At 40.6% G+C, this 20,438-nt stretch overlaps 1 protein-coding gene across 1 annotated transcript in view; it reads left to right on the forward strand.

Annotated features, from left to right (window-relative positions):
- Positions 1-20,438, forward strand: part of ugcg (UDP-glucose ceramide glucosyltransferase) — a 44,235-nt gene that overhangs the window by 624 nt on the left and 23,173 nt on the right. The window contains exon 2 of the mRNA XM_067983580.1: positions 16,111-16,252. Within this exon, the coding sequence (XP_067839681.1) occupies positions 16,111-16,252 (142 nt within the window). The remainder of the gene's footprint in view (positions 1-16,110; positions 16,253-20,438) is intronic.

The raw sequence follows: 20,438 nt of genomic DNA on the forward strand, positions 1-20,438 counted from the left end.
GACTGTACGTTGGTTGTTAAACGATTCCAGACCTGCCTCCTCCGGCACTGCCTTTTTAAAAAAAAAATTCTAATATATTTTATATTAGAAATTTTCATTGAAACTGATCTTTAAAGAAGGACATTACGACATTAAGAAGGAAGTGTATGTCCCCCCCCCCCCCCCCCCAAACCCCTCCACTCCTTGCTTTTTACAAAATGTGACTGACCAGCTTTAACATTTAGATTTAAACATGTTCCGACAGAACGAACCCACACAAAACAAAGAATACTTTATTTACAGTCTAATTGTTGAATAGGTTAAACTCACGGTAAAAAGTATCGGAGTTTATTTAAATCCTTTTTATTTATGAACAATGCTTAAAATGAAAGAGTGGGAAAACCCCTTTCTCCTCAAAACACATCGCCCGGTGTCATAAACTGTATTAAAATACGTCTTTACGTGTAGTAATATTATGATGGGAATGATGCAAAGCTCTTCCTTCCCGCCCCCCCCCTCCCCCCATCATAAAACAGTATCAGGTTCATTTTTTTTCACAAGTCAGTGCCTTATAGGAAAAAACACTTGTCCTCTTCCTGTTGGTATAAGATTCTGAAGTGGTTGCCAAAAGCTCGAATAAAATCTAGTTTGAGAATTAATGTTAATGGGTGGCTTGTTCATGTGATCCAAAAAAATATCAATGCAGGAAATCCTCTTCCACTGTTGGCTGTGGAAATGTCATGTGTAGCACCCTCTTCCCCCAGTGTGCACATGTATTTTTTTAAAAAAGGAAACTTACCCATTCTGAGTGAGAAAAGAGAGTTTTTATCGGGTGAAACATTTTGTGTGTAAATGAGCCCTAGAAAAGGTGCCTTAAATTGCCCCTCAAGTCATATTTCCACAGGAATGTGAGATAGAAAATAGTTTTGTTAGAAAGTAATTTGCTTGGTGAGCAATAGAGCTGCTCAGATCAGGCATGGTTCAATTCTTGATCTGTGCTGATCTTAACCAGGAAGGTTTCAACTCCTGATCATTACTCAGCAAACTGTGTTGGAAGTACGTGGATATTGAGCTTGGCATTGATGCTCCATAATCGAATAACTTGCTGACATTTAATATGCAGGTGAGATACCTGAGGAATAACCAATGCCCATGGGAACTGTACAGTAGTAAGGAGTTGTTAATGCCTGTGGGTAGGGAAGGGAAGAAAATTGATGGGAGGGAGGCAAGTTTGGAAACTTAATTAAGGGGGTGTGCCATAACAACTCAGTGCCACATTCGTATTGCAGAACTGCTACTTCAAGCTGTTCTACGATGTGTTCTGCATCTTGGTACTCTGGAATTTGCCCCATTTACGTTACAGATAGGGTTTCAGACAACCAACAGTAATATCAAAGCACTGCATGTGCAGTTGTTGAAATGTCACAACAATTGCTTTAATTTTCTGGCTGCGCACCTTCCCTGAGAATTGCACAGGGCCAGAAAAAATTGCAGCTATCATTTGTTCTTCACAGGCAGGGCTACAAAAAGCCATCTCTTGAGCTGGTACCCTACTCTGGAAGCTCGAGGACTGCCTTGACTATATTGCTACTGGAGTTAGAGCTCCTCTAATGGCAGACCTCTGGTGTGTTTAGCAATAGCATCGAATGTCATGAGATGTCTGCACGCATTAATGTTGTGAAATTACTTTACTACTTTAGGATTAGTTATCTTTTGTACATGGATTTTTATTGTGTTGCTGCTACAAGTCACTTGGTGTAAATTTTGGATAAATAATACTTTGCTAACTTGGTGTTTTCAGGTAATTATGTTTGGAGGCTGCTTAAGTTATAAAGTAGGCTTTTCAGTACATAACTCTAATTTCTTTTATCTGATCCTTGTGTAATCTTTGTCATCAACTGTGGCTTTGTACAGTTGTGTTCTAGTCATGTGAGTCCAGCTGATCCCTAAACACTTATTAGTTCACATAGCTATAGTGTACTAAATAGCTAATTTAAGAAGGAAATTTGACAAGTATTTAACCTTTCAAACTAAAGTTGAATGAATAGTTGTATGGAAGCTACAGTGAGAACTGACATTTTGCAAGCATATGTGACTACATTTAAATTGACTGTCACATCAGGACAGCAAATTGTAGCCAGCTTTATTTAGGGATTTTCCAACAGGCTATTTTGTTTTCCTTTTTCAGATGTTATTTGAAACTCAGTGTTTTTGGATGAAAAATATTGTGCATTGCACTTACCGAATAGCTCCTGTTTTAGCAACCCTTTGATCTGGCTTTCATGAGAGAAGAAAGTCTGTTTCCCCAGTCAAAAGACCCTCCAGTCTTAAGTTCTAAGCTTCATTTGTAATGTCTCTCAAATTATATTGCCCAATGCAATGAGGGATATGATTTCATCCAAGCTTCTGTAGAACCATTCACATCGTTGATTTTCCACATGGTTTGTTGTATGGTGTTGTAAAATAGTTAAGTACATAAAGAGAATTTGGTTCAGGTTTTCACGACTAACCCAGGGATTAACTTCATCTGTTTCTTGGGAGAGCTAGAATGGCCATAATGGAATTTTTACTGTGCTCCGAAAGATCTTCAGTTAAAATCCGTAACTACTATTATGATATTCTGTTTTAGAACCCTGCAAATAAATAGCAAAGAGCTTTGTGTGTGAATAATATTTCTTCATCCTTGTGGTTGGCATCATCTGGGCACAATCCATGCAGCTGTTGTTGCTTTGCAGGATGTACGTTTCCACTCCCCTGAGGTACAGTTGCTCCATTTACCTCCTGGGAACTGACAAGACTTTTATTGGCGAGCAGGTGGCGGGTTTGAATCCCTTGGAGGTTTAAGTTGTGTGTATCTGTATTTCAATTTAGTACTTAATATTTATGCTTGTAAATTTAAAACAAGATTTGATCTTGTTTTTTTTTTAAAAAAAGAAAAACTACAAAAAGGTTACTAGTATAATTCTAAAACAAAAGCAAAATACTGTGGATTCTGGAAATCTGAAATAAAAATAGAAAATGCTGGAAACACTCAGCAAGTCAGGCAGCATCTGTGGTGAAAGAAACAGTTAACGTTTCAGGTGGTTGATCTTTCATCAAAACTGGAAGAAGTTAGAGATTTAACAGTTTATAAGCAAATACGGAGTCAGGGGGGGAAAAAGGGAGGAAAGAACAAAAAGGAAGGTCTGACAAAGTGGAGGGCAGGATTGATTAAATGACAAAAGGGGGTGATAATGGGATAATAAAGAAACAAAAGTTGGGTCCAGAGGAGGTGTAAATGGTGATAGCAGAACCCATTATTAGCACTTGCTGTCTGAAAAATGGGAATGGTGGTTATGATCTGAAGTTGTTGAACTCAATGTTCAGGCCAGAAGGTTGTAAAGTGCCAAATTGAAAGATGATGTGCTTTAAAAACGTGGTAAGTTCCAATGGCAGGACTTAAACATGTACGATACGTCAAGAGACATGGTGGATGCTATGTATTAGGCTGCTTTTCATGCTTCAAAACCCATAAACAATGCTGTTTGTACAGAATGTATTTATTAAAATGAGGCAAATATACACTGCATAGGTTCTGTGTTGTCTGGTAACACAACTAAATAGGGCGGAGGTGAAATGATTCAGCTAGCGAGTTATCTGGGAGCAGCATAAGTAAATTGAACAATACCCTAGTCTCTCTCAGCTTGCTTCAAATAAGTTTTGTGCATATGTGACTCGTGACCATTTTATTCTATAAAGTAGTAGCATCACACAGCCTCTTAATCTTCAGTGTAGTTTTAGCATTACTTTTTTCTTATTAGCAGTTTTTAATTTTTACCATTTGATTTCACTCAATCTTCCTCACAGATAATAGTTTTTTAAAAATCTATTTCCTATGTTATGTATTATATATTGCACTCTTGCATCTAGTGCATGTAAGTCACACGGGATATCACATTTGGATATCGACCGACCAAAAATAACAAGCAATTTACAAGCTTCTAAAAGTACATGGATTTCCACCGGCTGTATTTGTCCTTAAAGGAACAGGTCAGGGCAGAGCTCTTCCTTTCCAATTTATATTTTGTCTATATAATACTTTTTAAGACTTTATTTTGACTGCTCAAACAAATCAGCTGAAACTGCTGTGTGATATTACTTTGTCATTATAAAGTCATTTCAGAAAGGTTAAAGGGGCCTACTGAGCAGCAGTTTTACAGACTAATGAAAATTGAAAATTTTTTGAGTGCCTTTGCTCAAAAGCAGTAGAGAGGGGGTCATGATGATTTTGTTAGCTGTCTTCTACCCTAGGGCAGGTCCTAACCTAAGTCTCTCACATGAGATTCTTGATCTACTTACTAGGGAAGAGTAGATGTTGTGGTTTCCCGTTGCCTTCCATGCGGTTTTTATGATCGTAGTACATTCTCCTACGTGGGCTGCAACCAAGGCTAAAGAGCTCCACCTACCCTTGGGGGGGGGGGGGGGGGGGACCTGCACTTATCAGATGCTGGACGTCAATCCAGCACTCAGAGCCAATGCTCCGGACTCCACTCACTGTATAACGCTCCTATCCTTATTAATTGACACATGATTTGACTTACCATGTGCAACATCATGGGAGATCCACTAATGTGTATCTGTTCTATTAAAAATCTTGAGTTTATGTGTGCATTCTATCTACAAAATCTTACTTCCTGTTGTCCCATTGGGTGGGTCTCATTGAGATGAGCTCTGAGAGGGCATGAGGGAGATGGAAAGACTTGGGTTCAGGGCTAGGGCAGGGGGGAATGTTTGGCTTCATGGGAAAGTAGAAGGTGGTGGTGGAGATCAGAGATAACTGAATGGATGGTCTCGACCTTAGTGCCAAAAAAGTCCATAAGGGAGGGAGGTTAAGGAAACGGTTGGTAGTGGAGAAAAGAAGCAAGGGTTTTTTTTTGCCCTCCAGGATGACCCTTTGGTGCTGGAGTTTTTGGCAGCAGAGTGTGCAGCCCAGTAGCGCATGATGCGGTTCCCAGGTCTGGCAATGGATGGCTAAACCAGTTGTGTGCCAGATACGCTCAAGCTGGAGTCCTTGGACTTGAAGTGTAGATTGGAATATACTGGGGAATAACCAGGATGGGAGAGAGTAATGATTTTGCTGGGGGCAAGGCATCAAAGGTGGAGATGAGGAAGTGGTTGAGCAATTCTACAGCCGCACAATTATTGCAGCAAATTGAAGTCTGAAGACTAAGCAGTTGGGAGTTTGCAAGTGCAATTGTAAATGATTTGGGGGAGGTTATTTTTCCAGGGACAGATGCGAAAGGAAATGGGTTGGAAGGGGGTAGGGGATGTGAATGATGAGGGATACACAGTGGTGGTTGGAGGTGGCCTTGTCAGTGATCGCAATCATGGTCGAGGGGGTGGCCATGAATATGGATAGGGGAAGTTTATATGGAGGGAAGGGTTTAGGGGAGTGAATTCAGAAGAGTGAAAGGCGAGCTGAGATGGAGATTGAAATCACTGAGGATGAGGAGTTGCTCAGTACAAAAGCTGAAGGAGGGAAGGATATAGTAGTGAGAAGCTTGGGGTGGGGGGGGTTGATTTTTTGAATGAGAAGTGAGATAAACAGAATATGCTGAGGTATTTGAAGAAGGAGTAGATGCCACAGGAGTACGGGGAGAGACCATGATGTGATTTGGTGAAAGTCTAGCAAGGTGGGAAGGAATCGGTAAGGGGCAAGTTGTCTGCACCTCTGAGCCGAGTTTGTTAATACAGGGTGTCAATGCAGTCATGCACAATACGGTCACTGATGGCAAGGGCCTTGTTAACGAGTGAACGGACATTCTGGAGGGAAAAGCGGTGAGCATGGCAACACATTTAGTTTTAGTTGGCTGTAAGGGCTGAATGGCCTTCTGTGGCAAAAACATCTGCGGTTTGAAATAAAACAATGTGCCATTGGACGAGCATCATGTGGCATATGATTTTTGTAAGTCACAATTTTCAGAGATAATCTGAAAATAACTGATATTCATTCTGCCCATATTATACCATACTTGTATATGGTCATCTGAGGGTGGGTTACAATGTTGTAACCTAATTGAGAGGATTTGGAAGAAATTAATAAATTGACAGCAGTGCTTTATAAATGTTTGCCTAGCTTTCAGATGATGAGGCTTTTATTCCAGCATTTTGTGTCCATTTTATGCATGGAACTTTACATGAGAAGGTTTTGTTTTTAAAAACTCTGGAACTATTCCAGTGCATTATTGAATGACTTGTACTGCCTTTGTACTGATATTGCTGCAGGTTTATGAGAAAATTTGTGATTGTTCAATAAAGTTGCACAATTTATGTACTAGTGCATACAGCACTTGTAGAAAATCTGTTTGGCATTTTATACTCCGCTAAATAGCAGTTGGTGTGCTTGTGTTGTACTCTTGCTTTGGAATTTGATCGGTTTCATCTGAGCTTGGTAGAATGTTGCACAAAACCAAACATTCGACACTCATGAAAGCATAAAGATAAAGTTGCAAACAAAAAGGCATTTTGATAGTCAAACATGTATTGGCTGGAGATCTGCAATTGTTGCAGTATAATATGGTTACAAAAACGCGCAACAGGACAAGTGAACGTGAAAGTAGTTTCTATACCAAACATAGCCTCATTCTAAAGAATTGAAATTAGTGCCTATGGGAGTGTTAACATTTCAAATACTGCAATAGTATTTCAGCATAAAAAATCAAATGTAGTGAATAAAGTGACTTTTTTTTTACTTCTGCAGATTCCCCTAATTCTACTTTATATGAAAAGAAGCTATACAAAAAAATACTTGTTTTGAAAGCCTTTTCAGTACTTAAAAGCAAGGGTATTCCCAGAATGTATGGCTATGCATTTACTAAAAAGACACGTGGCCTAATGTAAAAATCCTATGTGCCTGCATAAGATTGAAATTTGCAAATGGATCCTTTTTTGTTTAGCTTTGCCATTTCCACTTCCCTCGCCCTATCTAAAAATCTGTTAATACTGTAATGAGTTAATGGTATTAACGTTTACATTTCTCCTTATCGTTTTACCCCTGCTGTTCTCCACTTCGCATTCCTACCAAGGACCAGGGAGGTCAGGAAAATACTTTTTGCACTGCTGCAATTACTCTGTGGGAGGAAAGAGAGAAGGTCATAAGGAACGGAAGAAGTATACCTTCATTGCGATTACTTTCTTCTACAATAGATTGTACGGTAAATGATTATTATGACCTTTCTAGTGCTAGTGTGGGTCTGAAGATAACCAAATACCAGCCTTCATTCAATGAAAAGAACATCACACTTCTGTACAGTAAAAATCAGCTTTCGCCTGATGACAAGAACATGAGAAATATATAACTTAGCTTCACCAATGTTATGTACGTTGAAAAGCAAGAGTGACTTGTTCAGTTAGTATTTTCAATAGGAGGTGAAATACAAATGTCAAACAGGAAATCCATCTGTAGTAAAAATTACTAAATATTCACTCTTGTGAAATTCTAATGCACTCTTTTGCCTTGAAAATGTTTCGAATTAAAGCTGAAAGCAATGTATAATCTATATGGCTGGAATGAATTCCATCATTCGAAATGGTTTTGTTGCAGAGGTAAAGATGATGGTTTCAGCTTTTGTGTTTTACGTGTTAGTGCACTGCAGAGACCAAGGGTATTTTGGAGCCAGGTTTTCAAAGTGAGTATCCCCTCCACCTACCATTTTTGCTTTTTTTTCATCTTTCACTTAAGTATTTTTTAAGTAAAAAATATAGTTTTACTTATTGATTTTAGAAGTTAATAATGCTTTCTGCTTTTTTTTTTAGAAGTACAAATTTCAAGATTCCATGTCAAATTGTGTTTATAAATCATCAATATTACGATTCAGGAATCGGAAAGGTTCTACATATTTGGCACAATATAAGTTATAAACTATGCGTTTAGCGGGCTTAAAAACGCAAATAAATCACAACTCCTTGCTTTGTCAAGGCTGACCTTACTGGTATGCCTCAAATCTCAACATGACTTACAAAGTCAAGTATACATATTTGAGCAAGCTGGCTTGCACATCTAATGAGACTTAAAATTTGTAAATTTGCCAAAAATTGAAGGGAGAATATTCTGATATTCAAGTTTTGTAAAGGATAGGAATAAGTTTGATAATTGAAATGAGATTGTTTTTGATACCCTTCACTCTGTCTCTTCACACAGCAAAGGGATGAAAATTACATCATCACTTAAAATTAGTAAGGTGTACAATCTGATTTTTTTTTTGTGAAAAAAGTAATGTGCTACAGGACATTCTTGTTCGTTCAGTGAGTTGCTAACTTTCAGCTGGTGAGGTGCTTGGGGAAGTTGGCTATGTAGAAGTAAGAGAATTCTGAAGGCGAGTCAAGTTGACCACTCTCGTAGTCGTCTACCGAAGTTGTTCTGCATCTGGCCACAGAAGTCCTGGAAGTAAATTATCTGACCAATTGGACAGGAGTCGAAATTGTGTGTCTTAATTATACCGCGGTTACCGTTGTTACCTTCTAGACTCAACTATTCCAATGCTCTCCTGGTCGGCCTCCATCCTTGCACCCTCCGTAAACTTGAGCTCATCCAAAACTCTGCTGCCCGTATCCTAACTCGCACCAAGTCCCGTTCACCCATCACCCCTGTGCTCGCTGATCTACATTGGCTCCCGGTCCAGCAACACCTCGATTTTCAAATTCCTCCATGACCTCAGCCCTCCCTATCTCTGTAACCTCCTCCAGCCCTACAACCCTCCAAGATCTCTGCACTTTTCCAATTCTGGCCTCTTGTGCATTCCTGATTTTGATCGCTCCACTATTGGCAGACGTGCCTTCAGCTGCCAAGGCCCATATCTCTCTAATTCTCTCCCTAAACCTCTCCATCTCTTTCCTCCTTTAAGACACTCCTTTAAAATCTGCCTCTGAACAAGCTTTTGGTCACCTGTCCTAATATCTCCTCATATGGCTCTGTCAAATTTTGTTTGATAACGCTCCTGTTAAGCACCTGGGGATGTGTTACTATGTTAAAGGCGCTATATAAATGTAAGTTGTTGCTACTACTGAAAAAAAAACACAAACCCTTTTGCTTGTGTTTGTGTCATCAAGTACAAATTTACTAATATAATTTATTCTGTTTGCAATACACTTTAGCAGGTACGCATAGTTTTTAAAGGAGCCAACAGTTCTCCTAACTTTTCTAGAAATTGGTTAAGCATGAAAATAAATTTGTAAATAGTGTACAGTCTAAGTGGGTCTGTTTTATTTGCTAATTGCACCAATCTAACCAGTGGAAAATAGGACCCTATCAAGGTATTTCAGTGTATTTTAGATTTTTTAAAATTAATGTCAGTTCTGGTCCCATTCCCAAGGAACAGTTCTTTTTATTTTTTATTTTGCGGGCTAATTTCTACATTACCTAGCTCCACTTCAAGTCTACTGTGCCTTTCTGCGCCCCCCCCCCCCCCCCCCAATTTCAGCTGTAGTTTCCTTAATTGCAGGAATATCTGTACAGGGTTCCAATCACAAATCCACTTTGTTGGCCTGTTTAGGGTGGATAGGAGCATCTCAGCTACAGCCTGGAGTACATCATAGAAACATGATTGCCCCAGACAGCAGCCTGATTTGTTTTTGTTACCATTGGAGAGACCATTGCTGCTAGAGGTGCTGGCCAAAACACTCTTTTCATGGTGTTTGTCATCTGTTTGCATTGTTGGTAGCAAGCTAGCAATATAATGAGAGCATTAAAGCTGTCAATGTTAAGCTGCACTTTCAAGATGTTTGTATTGCAGCAGAATTCATAAATCGTCTTTATAGTGTAAGAAAATTTTGAAAACAGTTTGCGAACAAGAAGGGAAGACGCTCTTCTACACATTTGTGGTAGAAGAGAGTGCTGCTAATTAAAAAATGTTTCTTGAAATTGATAGTTAACTGTTCTATCTAGCTGTGCTTCCTGCTGTACAACAAAAGAGCCTAGGTTAAGCATTCAGTAAACCCACCATTAATCTGAGCAATAATTGCTCTTTCAATATAGCTTCAACAAGGTAAAATACATTGTTTCACAAACTCTCAAAATTATGGTTGGCTGTATGGAAATGCTTGTATGAGAATGTAAAAAATATTTGTTGCAGCGACCATTCTCCCTTGGCAGATGAAGCTAGGTGACCTATGACAGCTAGTAGTTTATTTTCGGTCAATGCTGCATGTTATAGAATAGAATCATAGCATGATACAGCACAGAAGGAGGCCATTTGGACCCATCATGCCTATGCCGGCTCTTTGAAAGAGCTATCCAATTGGTCCCACTCCACCCGCTCTTTCCCCATAGCCCTGCAAATTTCTCCCTTTTAGGTATTTACCAATTCCCTTTTCAAATTTATTATTGAATCTACTTCCACTGCCCTTTCAGGCAGCGCATTCCAGATCATAACAAGTCGTTGCGTTAAAAAATGTCGTCTTGTCTCACCTCTGGTTCTTTTGCCGATTGCTGTAAATCTGTATCCTCTGAATCACTGCTGGAGGTTTCCATGTGGAAATCTTGTCACTGTAGTTACTGTTTTTGAATTGTAGAATTTTCCCCAAGGTGCAAGGATCAGGATTGAACAAATTTTAAGAGCATCACATCACCTCCCACTGGGTCTTTTGTTTTTCCCTAAGGAGAACCCTGTTGTAATTACAAACAGATAAAACTAAACAGGATGCATCCTATGCTGTTGAAGGCCTTTTGTCATACCTACTGGATTTGTTACTGGGTCTCCCTGATTGCTGCAATAAATTTGGTCTTCCCATCAGCAGCGTGAGATCCTCCTGTATTTGGTATGCCCACTGCCATGTGTGCTAATGGTGTAACTAATATTTTGCACCTGCTTACTGGTCAAACAATCATAGCCAGTTTACTTGTGCACTGAATGTCAGAATCAAGTTTGCAGCTGGCATACATTGAAGCTGGCTGCGTCGTTCAGTGTAAACGCAAGAGAGTGGCGCACTCCCAAAACCTAGCCAGCAATATAAAGGCGCCTTGTAAGTAAACCACCACCGTTGCAACCTTAAATCTAAAGGTCGCAGATTCAAGTGCTCTTGGTCTGCCATTCATCGTTGGATCAGGCGTGAACGTTTCCAGCAGTATTGCCTTTCCTTCCCTGCGTTCAAATTGTCTGAATACTCCTGGATCGTCCTGAAGGGCAAGGACAACCCTAAACTAGTCCTCTCCACCACAAGCTGCCTACTTCAGTCGTCGTCTTCTGCGTCCTCCTTCCTCGTTTTCTACACCAAGTATGAGGACCTCATGGATTCCTTTGTCTTCAAAATAGAGGCTGTCCTCTTAGCTGCTTCAGCCTCCTGTCCCCCCAACCCTCCTATTTTCTCTTATACCTCCCCTCCAGCTCTTGTTTAGTCCTCAGAGACCCGCCACTTAATCGGTTGCCACCCCACTGTTGACTACTGAACCATCTTTTCTTAGCCAGTGTTTGTTGATATTGTTGGGTATTATTTCTCTCTTCCTTTCAAAACTAATGTGGACACCCCCACCCCTCCATCAAGTCTATTCTCAAACTAACTAACTGTCTTCTCCAGCTAAGCATTTGCCTCTAACCCTCCCTTCTCTACCAAGTTTCTCGAGCACATCATGCCACTCAGCTCTGCATCCATCTTTCCTAGCACTTGTTAGGCAGTCCATGTTAAACATTCACAGCTATGGACAAATCAGATATTGCTATTTTACACGTTGACCTCTCTCCTGATCATCGTTCCATGCTCCTTTTATTGTCATTCCAGGTGCCATGATAAACTGTTTCTCAGGGTCCAACTTGTCAATATCCTTAAGGATCTTGAATATCTCAATAAGATCCACTCTTGGTCTTTTAATGTAAACCACCTCAGTTTCTGTATTGTTTCCTGTAGCTCATGTATCTGATGTCAGGGATTAGATAGGTAGCTAGCCCTTTTCTGCACCATTTCAAAGGCTAGGATGTCCCTCCTGTAATTTGGCGACTACAACTGTGTACCTTACTCCAGATGGGGATAAACTGATGCCCTGTACAGGCTCAGTATCACAACTTTGATTCTACTGCCACTGTGCTGTCTGATTGTCAAATGTCAAGTTTTGGGTGAGAATTTTTTCCAGCGCAACATCAGCAAGTTGTAAACCTTGTGTGGCCTCCAAGATATTTTGCACCTCAGACACTGATTCTATCCTCCTCAGCTGTTCACTCAGGCTGAACCCAATGGTGTGTAACCTCGGTATTTTGTTAAGTAAGTAAGCAAGCAAGCAAGCAATTACGCTTAGACAGCTGAAGTCCATAGTGTCGACTGTCCATGAATGAACTGTATGGCTTTATTCCAGTGTCTGAGTGTTCCACTGGATCGTTACTGATCTGATATAGCCAGGCTAACCAAGGACAACCTCATGGCTGCCTCCATTCCAAACTTCAGTGTGCCTTTCACAGTATTCCTCCCTAACCCATCTTATATTGCACCTCTGCCCTTTCTATCTCATTTATGGCATCTCTGCACGTCGTCACCCTTTCTGCTTAGCACTTTGCAAAGTGTTGAATATTGGAAGTGGCTACTTTTGAGCATGCACATAGTATATCCACACAAACTGGCCTCATCCGTCAGACAACTCATGATTTTTGACTGGTGGTATTACCCAATGCGAGCTTGTGGCAACTTTCCAGGCAACAGGTTACTGAGATTTTGCTGCAGTGTGCAGGATTGTTGAATGGTTTCTATTTGTGTCCTGGCAGAAAAAGTTCCTGTATGCATCTGCTTTTGTTATGTCCAGGATCATTTATTAGACCCATTTGGAGAAGGCAGCCACTAAGCTGATACTTCAGTAATGGCAAGACTTGTCATTGGTTACTGGAACTAAACTCCAATTAGCCTGTAACTGAATCTGCCCTCACAGACGAAGGGCTAGATCGGGAATAAATCCTCGTTTGACAACTTAACTCTTGAGAGGTAATTTGAGTTATTTTCCCCTTTGGTGTCGGATACCTGACTGGGGACTAGAAAAGGTGTTAAATGCAAAATATTGTGCCAGGATGGCGGTTTTGGGCTGCTATTTCATTTGCAGTCTTCACTTTCCCAACATCTGCCACCTAGGCTACAACAATTATCATGTGAATCTACACATCTGTTTGGCTGTAAAGTATGTTAACCATCCAGTGGTGTTTAGGTACAGTCCCCATTGCGTATACTGGTGTTAAGGTGATTTGCCAGCTATAAGTCGTGGACAGTAAAACCAAGTAACCAACATTTTTTAAAAAAAAACAGGAAATATCACTTAACTGCCTCTCCTAATTGTTAGCAGTTGTGTCCAGAATCTTATCACTAAGGCAATCGCACTTTAACGGAGGTGCGAACAGCTGATTGATACTAAAACAAAAGCAAAATACTGCGGATGCTGGAAATCTGAAATAAAATTGTATTTCCAGCATTTTCTATTATATCTGATTGATGCTGCCTGAAGACCTAATTTTGCCTGAAATCAGCAGAGCTTTTTATATTAGTAAGTACAGGTCGAGTACTTATTGAACTGCCCGAAATAGCCAGCATACTTTTGTAATTGACTCCTATGATAATAGCAAATGGTTAGCGGCATTTGCCCGATATAGGTGGCTGCCCATGATGTAAGTGGTGAGGACTGTTGATGTGTCAGGAAACTTGAGCCATCTGTTCTATTGTCTAATAATGCTCACTTGGAATCACAAATGTGCTTTTTACAAACTCCTATTAGACCCATTTGAAACTAGGGTTTTGTGTGCACTTCACTTTAAAATTGCTCTTGTGCCTGGTAAGTGGGCTCGCTTTATTGCATCCAACTAGAATGGCTATAAGACCATATTCAAAGTTTTTGCCAAAAACATTTTGAGTCTTATTGGTGTCAAGAAATGATGCTGAAGTTAATTTGTCACAGTTTGCTTACTTTCTGAAGAGCAAGTATAATTTTGTGTGTTGATACAAACTTTCTTAGCTGGTAGCACTCTAGTCTCAGCAGGTTCAAGCAAGTACCGTGGGAAAGCTGTATCGTTATAGGTGGAGTCCTTCGGGTGAGATGTTAAACTGAAGCCTCGTCTGCTTGTTGCAGTGGTGAGGTGGATGTTAAAACTGCTGTGGCACTATTCAAAGAAGAGGAGTAAGTTCACCTGGTATCCTGGTCATCCTTTTTTCCCTTGACAAACACCAACTAAAATGGATCAACTGGTCGCTCACCTCGTGGCAACCTTGCTGTGCACAAAATGGCTGCCAGATTTACTTACGTAACCATGACTGTACTTTAGAGTGATTCACATTATTTGAATGGAAGCTCTTGGGGATGTTTGAGATGTGAAAAGCTGTTATATAACTATAAATTCTTTTTCCCCACCCCTCCATTTCTACTTTTTGTCCTCTACACTGAAGAATTCAGAGATGTTTGTAGAATCGTTGAATTTTCCAGCACGGAAGTACATTTGGCCCAGCGTGCTTGTGCTGGCTCTCTGAAAGTGCTATCCATTTAGTCGCATTCCCATGTCCCTTCCCCTAACCTTAAATGTATCTTTTTTTGAGTGTGATAGAAATGCAAGTTTCCTTTTTATAGGGTAGAACTACGGATATCTATCAATATAGGCACTGATTCATTGGAATTACCCAATATGTTCCCGAATACAAACAAAGGATGATTGAATGCTTAGTAAAACACAATTGTGTAACCATGGGAATGTAAAGGCTCGCACATCACTCAGGAAAAGCCAGTGTTCAAAAGGATTTGTTCTTGTTAACATGCCAACTAAACATCAGTGTGTTAAGAGTGTGTTTTGATAATTTTGAGCTTTTGTTTAAAACAATTAAGAAACTGGATTTTTTTCATTGAAGAATGTGATGTGATGCTTAACACTCGATCGTCACAGATTGTGTTTGGACTTGTAAACCAGCAGTCAGCTTCTGCACCTTGCATCACATTTGGTATAAATCAGCATATAAAATGTATTTCTGCGTAAACGGTTGATATAACAAGCAAATGGATCCACTTATTTGGGGTGATTGTGTTTCACAAAAGGAACAGAAGGCTTTCAAAACTGTATGCCAGTAACTTTTTTTCTCCTCATTTTTAAAGTTTTTTTAATCATCAGATCTATTGACACAGGTTACATTCTTACAAAATACTTGGCAGCCAGACAACTGTGAAAGGAGCCATGATTTGGCCCACGTGGCTGCTGGGAGCACAAAGATGTGGAAAGTTACCAAACAAGCTTGTAGATTTTCCACGGCCTACTGTATGCTTCAGGTTGTGCTGTTGCTTTACGGCCATTACTACCGTGTTCCAGCAGCTACTGTAAAACAATGGTTAGGTGGGCATTGTTCAACAGGGTTGGAAAGCACTTGACAGCAACTGCACTATACTTGGGTTTGGTCTACCAGAAATATCCCAGTTTGTATACAAGTGTTTCACCTCGATCTCATCTTTAGTGACGTACTGTACAGCATTAAACAGAGTATACCCAGACATACAATCATTTGTCATATGCTACTTAACAGCAAAAAAGATGAATTTAATTGTAATAATGAATTTATTTTTTTTGGCAGAATTCTGACAAAACTAGTGTGACTTTTTTAGTCTTTTGATTATGTAAGTTATAGCAAGTGTGTGAGTCTGCTTTATATATTGTAATTCTCCCAATTTTAATGTTGCTTATTGTTCTTTTTCTGGTTTTCCTGAAGGATGCCCTTCTATTGCCTGTTAATTCCTGGGTTCAAACTGGTATTTATTTCCCCTTGTATGCTATATTGGTAATGGATTAAATATTCTACAATGTATTGCTGCAGAATAAATATTAAGGCTTTTGATTTTGGTTGAATTTAATTTGAAAACTTAAAAACAAATTAGTGCAAGTGGATTAAAGTCCACTTTTCACCGACTAAATTGAATGCCTGGCATTTCTCCATTTGTAAGGAGTATTAATGCTTGTTAGCAGCTGTTTTAGTCGATATTATTGAACACTTTTCTACAGTGTAGAAGTATATTAGCACATTCTGCAATGCAAAGTTCACCTATGTTTATCCAGTCACCAGAAATGAACTCTGCATTCCACAATCGTGATGAGTTCCTGTTTTAATCACGTTTAATAACGAAAAACAATTCTTAACTGAGATGATTTTCTATCTTCCTATCAGACGCCTTCATCTAAACAAGAAGACAACCGACAAACAACCTTACAGCAAGCTTCCTGGCGTGTCCCTGCTTAAACCCCTGAAAGGAGTGGACCCTAACCTCATAAACAACTTGGAAACCTTCTTTGAACTTGATTATCCTAAAGTATGTATGAACATTTCATGGAGCTCTGTCTATTAGATGGTAGAAGTTACGGGGGGAAAAAAGTATAGATCATAAAAACCTAATTGTTCTAAAGTGCTCATAATGGTAAAAGAGCTAATGGAAGATTCTTGTGTTAAACCTCTTATTGCATAGCAAAGACAAAACATAACAAGATAGGGTTCATCCATCCAGCTGATCATAGTTCATCCATCCAGCTGATCATAGTTCATCCATCCAGCTGATCATAGTTCATCCATCCAGCTGATCATAGTTCATCCATCCAGCTGATCATAGTTCATCCATCCAGCTGATCATAGTTCATCCATCCAGCTGATCATAGTTCATCCATCCAGCTGATCATAGTTCATCCATCCAGCTGATCATAGTTCATCCATCCAGCTGATCATAGTTCATCCATCCAGCTGATCATAGTTCATCCATCCAGCTGATCATAGTTCATCCATCCAGCTGATCATAGTTCATCCATCCAGCTGATCATAGTTCATCCATCCAGCTGATCATAGTTCATCCATCCAGCTGATCATAGTTCATCCATCCAGCTGATCATAGTTCATCCATCCAGCTGATCATAGTTCATCCATCCAGCTGATCATAGTTCATCCATCCAGCTGATCATAGTTCATCCATCCAGCTGATCATAGTTCATCCATCCATCCAGCTGATCATAGTTCATCCGTCCATCCAGCTGATCATAGTTCATCCGTCCATCCAGCTGATCATAGTTCATCCGTCCATCCAGCTGATCATAGTTCATCCGTCCATCCAGCTGATCATAGTTCATCCGTCCATCCAGCTGATCATAGTTCATCCGTCCATCCAGCTGATCATAGTTCATCCGTCCATCCAGCTGATCATAGTTCATCCGTCCATCCAGCTGATCATAGTTCATCCGTCCATCCAGCTGATCATAGTTCATCCGTCCATCCAGCTGATCATAGTTCATCCGTCCATCCAGCTGATCATAGTTCATCCGTCCATCCAGCTGATCATAGTTCATCCGTCCATCCAGCTGATCATAGTTCATCCGTCCATCCAGCTGATCATAGTTCATCCGTCCATCCAGCTGATCATAGTTCATCCGTCCATCCAGCTGATCATAGTTCATCCGTCCATCCAGCTGATCATAGTTCATCCGTCCATCCAGCTGATCATAGTTCATCCGTCCATCCAGCTGATCATAGTTCATCCGTCCATCCAGCTGATCATAGTTCATCCGTCCATCCAGCTGATCATAGTTCATCCGTCCATCCAGCTGATCATAGTTCATCCGTCCATCCAGCTGATCATAGTTCATCCGTCCATCCAGCTGATCATAGTTCATCCGTCCATCCAGCTGATCATAGTTCATCCGTCCATCCAGCTGATCATAGTTCATCCGTCCATCCAGCTGATCATAGTTCATCCGTCCATCCAGCTGATCATAGTTCATCCGTCCATCCAGCTGATCATAGTTCATCCGTCCATCCAGCTGATCATAGTTCATCCGTCCATCCAGCTGATCATAGTTCATCCGTCCATCCAGCTGATCATAGTTCATCCGTCCATCCAGCTGATCATAGTTCATCCGTCCATCCAGCTGATCATAGTTCATCCGTCCATCCAGCTGATCATAGTTCATCCGTCCATCCAGCTGATCATAGTTCATCCGTCCATCCAGCTGATCATAGTTCATCCGTCCATCCAGCTGATCATAGTTCATCCGTCCATCCAGCTGATCATAGTTCATCCGTCCATCCAGCTGATCATAGTTCATCCGTCCATCCAGCTGATCATAGTTCATCCGTCCATCCAGCTGATCATAGTTCATCCGTCCATCCAGCTGATCATAGTTCATCCGTCCATCCAGCTGATCATAGTTCATCCGTCCATCCAGCTGATCATAGTTCATCCGTCCATCCAGCTGATCATAGTTCATCCGTCCATCCAGCTGATCATAGTTCATCCGTCCATCCAGCTGATCATAGTTCATCCGTCCATCCAGCTGATCATAGTTCATCCGTCCATCCAGCTGATCATAGTTCATCCGTCCATCCAGCTGATCATAGTTCATCCGTCCATCCAGCTGATCATAGTTCATCCGTCCATCCAGCTGATCATAGTTCATCCGTCCATCCAGCTGATCATAGTTCATCCGTCCATCCAGCTGATCATAGTTCATCCGTCCATCCAGCTGATCATAGTTCATCCGTCCATCCAGCTGATCATAGTTCATCCGTCCATCCAGCTGATCATAGTTCATCCGTCCATCCAGCTGATCATAGTTCATCCGTCCATCCAGCTGATCATAGTTCATCCGTCCATCCAGCTGATCATAGTTCATCCGTCCATCCAGCTGATCATAGTTCATCCGTCCATCCAGCTGATCATAGTTCATCCGTCCATCCAGCTGATCATAGTTCATCCGTCCATCCAGCTGATCATAGTTCATCCGTCCATCCAGCTGATCATAGTTCATCCGTCCATCCAGCTGATCATAGTTCATCCGTCCATCCAGCTGATCATAGTTCATCCGTCCATCCAGCTGATCATAGTTCATCCGTCCAGCTGGACACTGCCTACAGTGTCTAATTGGTTCTTAAATGATTCCAAGGTTTTTGCCTTTGCTACTCTCCATGAGTCCATCCATGTGTTGATCATTCTATGTGTGAAGAAAAATGTTCTGATCTAAATCTTGAATTTGCCTTTTACTAGTTTAAACCTGTGACTCCTTGCACAACCCTCACAGTTCAAAGTAATTTCCCGGATTTACCTTTTGCATTCCACTTGCTATCTTCTATGCATCAATAAGATCAACTCTCTGATGCTTCCTTTGAAAAACCCAAGTTTCTCCAGTATTTCCTTGCATACATCTACAAGATCCTCCTAACTCCAATTTTTTACACTAGGGATTCAGCCTTTTGGCTTTTAATTTGCATTGCCTTGAATGTCTCCTTTGAGTTTAGTTGATCAGAACTGGACACAGTACTTGAGGTGTAGCCCGACACAGAACATTATAAAAGTTTTATTATCTTCCTCTGACTTATATGCTTCTATTTTGGCTATGTAGTTCACTGTTCTGTTGGCTTTGTTTGCTGCTCTGCATTGGTTGGACATGTTGAGCATTGAATCTATTAAGACCCTTAGGTTTTTTCAACTTCATCCTTAACTGTTTCAGCACCATTCATGGAGTGTATATGTTTCAGTATGCAGTGAATTTGCCTGATGGTAAGAGAGCTAATGGAATAGCTTGCACTGAATTTCATCTGCTATTCTGCCCGCATACATACTCCTTCTGTAGTCTCTGTGTTGTCTCCTCTGATTCCACGGCCCCTCCTAGCTTGGTATAACCTACAAATTTGGCCGCTTTGTATTGGGTTTCTGAATTCAAGTCATTGATCTAAATTAGAAACAGTAGTGAACACTTCACTCAATAATTATGCCTCCTCCCCACTCTTTCTCCCCCCCCCCCCCCCCCCCCCCGACCTCTAATTATACATGTTGTTCTCTACCCATCTGTCAATTTCTTATCCATACTCAGGGTTTATCCTGTTTCCTCACAGCTTTCAGCTGCAATTTGCCTGATTCGTTGTTGACTGAGTAACAAGTGACTATAATTTGATGGAATGTTTTTTAGAATTTTTGGTACACATGCACAGATTTAGTTTAATTCAGAGTGTATGAGAAATGCTTTTATAAAGAGGTTTAATTAACAAGGAACGAAATTTATAAATTTTGGGAGGAGTGGGTCTAAATTTCATTGTATTTTTATCTGATTTTGTGTTAATGTTGTGATTGAACTCCTCAGATGGCTTAATTGGTAAAGCAGTGTTTAATTGAGCATTTGAACTAGAGGGTCCTAGGCTGGGGTCCTGAGCTAGTTGATCTCAGTTGAGGTTGCAGGAGGGGGGGATGCTACAGTTGCCCATCATCCCTGAGCTAGAGAGGGGAAAATCAATAGGGTCCCCACAAATTCTGCAAGTGGATGTTGGGTGAGAGCAAAATCATACTTTGCTATGGTGCCGAGTAGGCTGGCAACACTCACATGCACATGAAGAATGACCATGTGGGCGAGGTAACTGAGGGCACTGCTTTTAAACTTTGAACCGCATAAAGTTACTAACCAGCTCATGCGCTATTTATTTAATTTAAGCTTTAAAAAATTAACTTATCCGACTTGCAATAACCT

The sequence above is a fragment of the Heptranchias perlo genome, chromosome 4, assembly GCF_035084215.1.
Source record: "Heptranchias perlo isolate sHepPer1 chromosome 4, sHepPer1.hap1, whole genome shotgun sequence".
NCBI classification, from domain to species: domain Eukaryota; kingdom Metazoa; phylum Chordata; class Chondrichthyes; order Hexanchiformes; family Hexanchidae; genus Heptranchias; species Heptranchias perlo.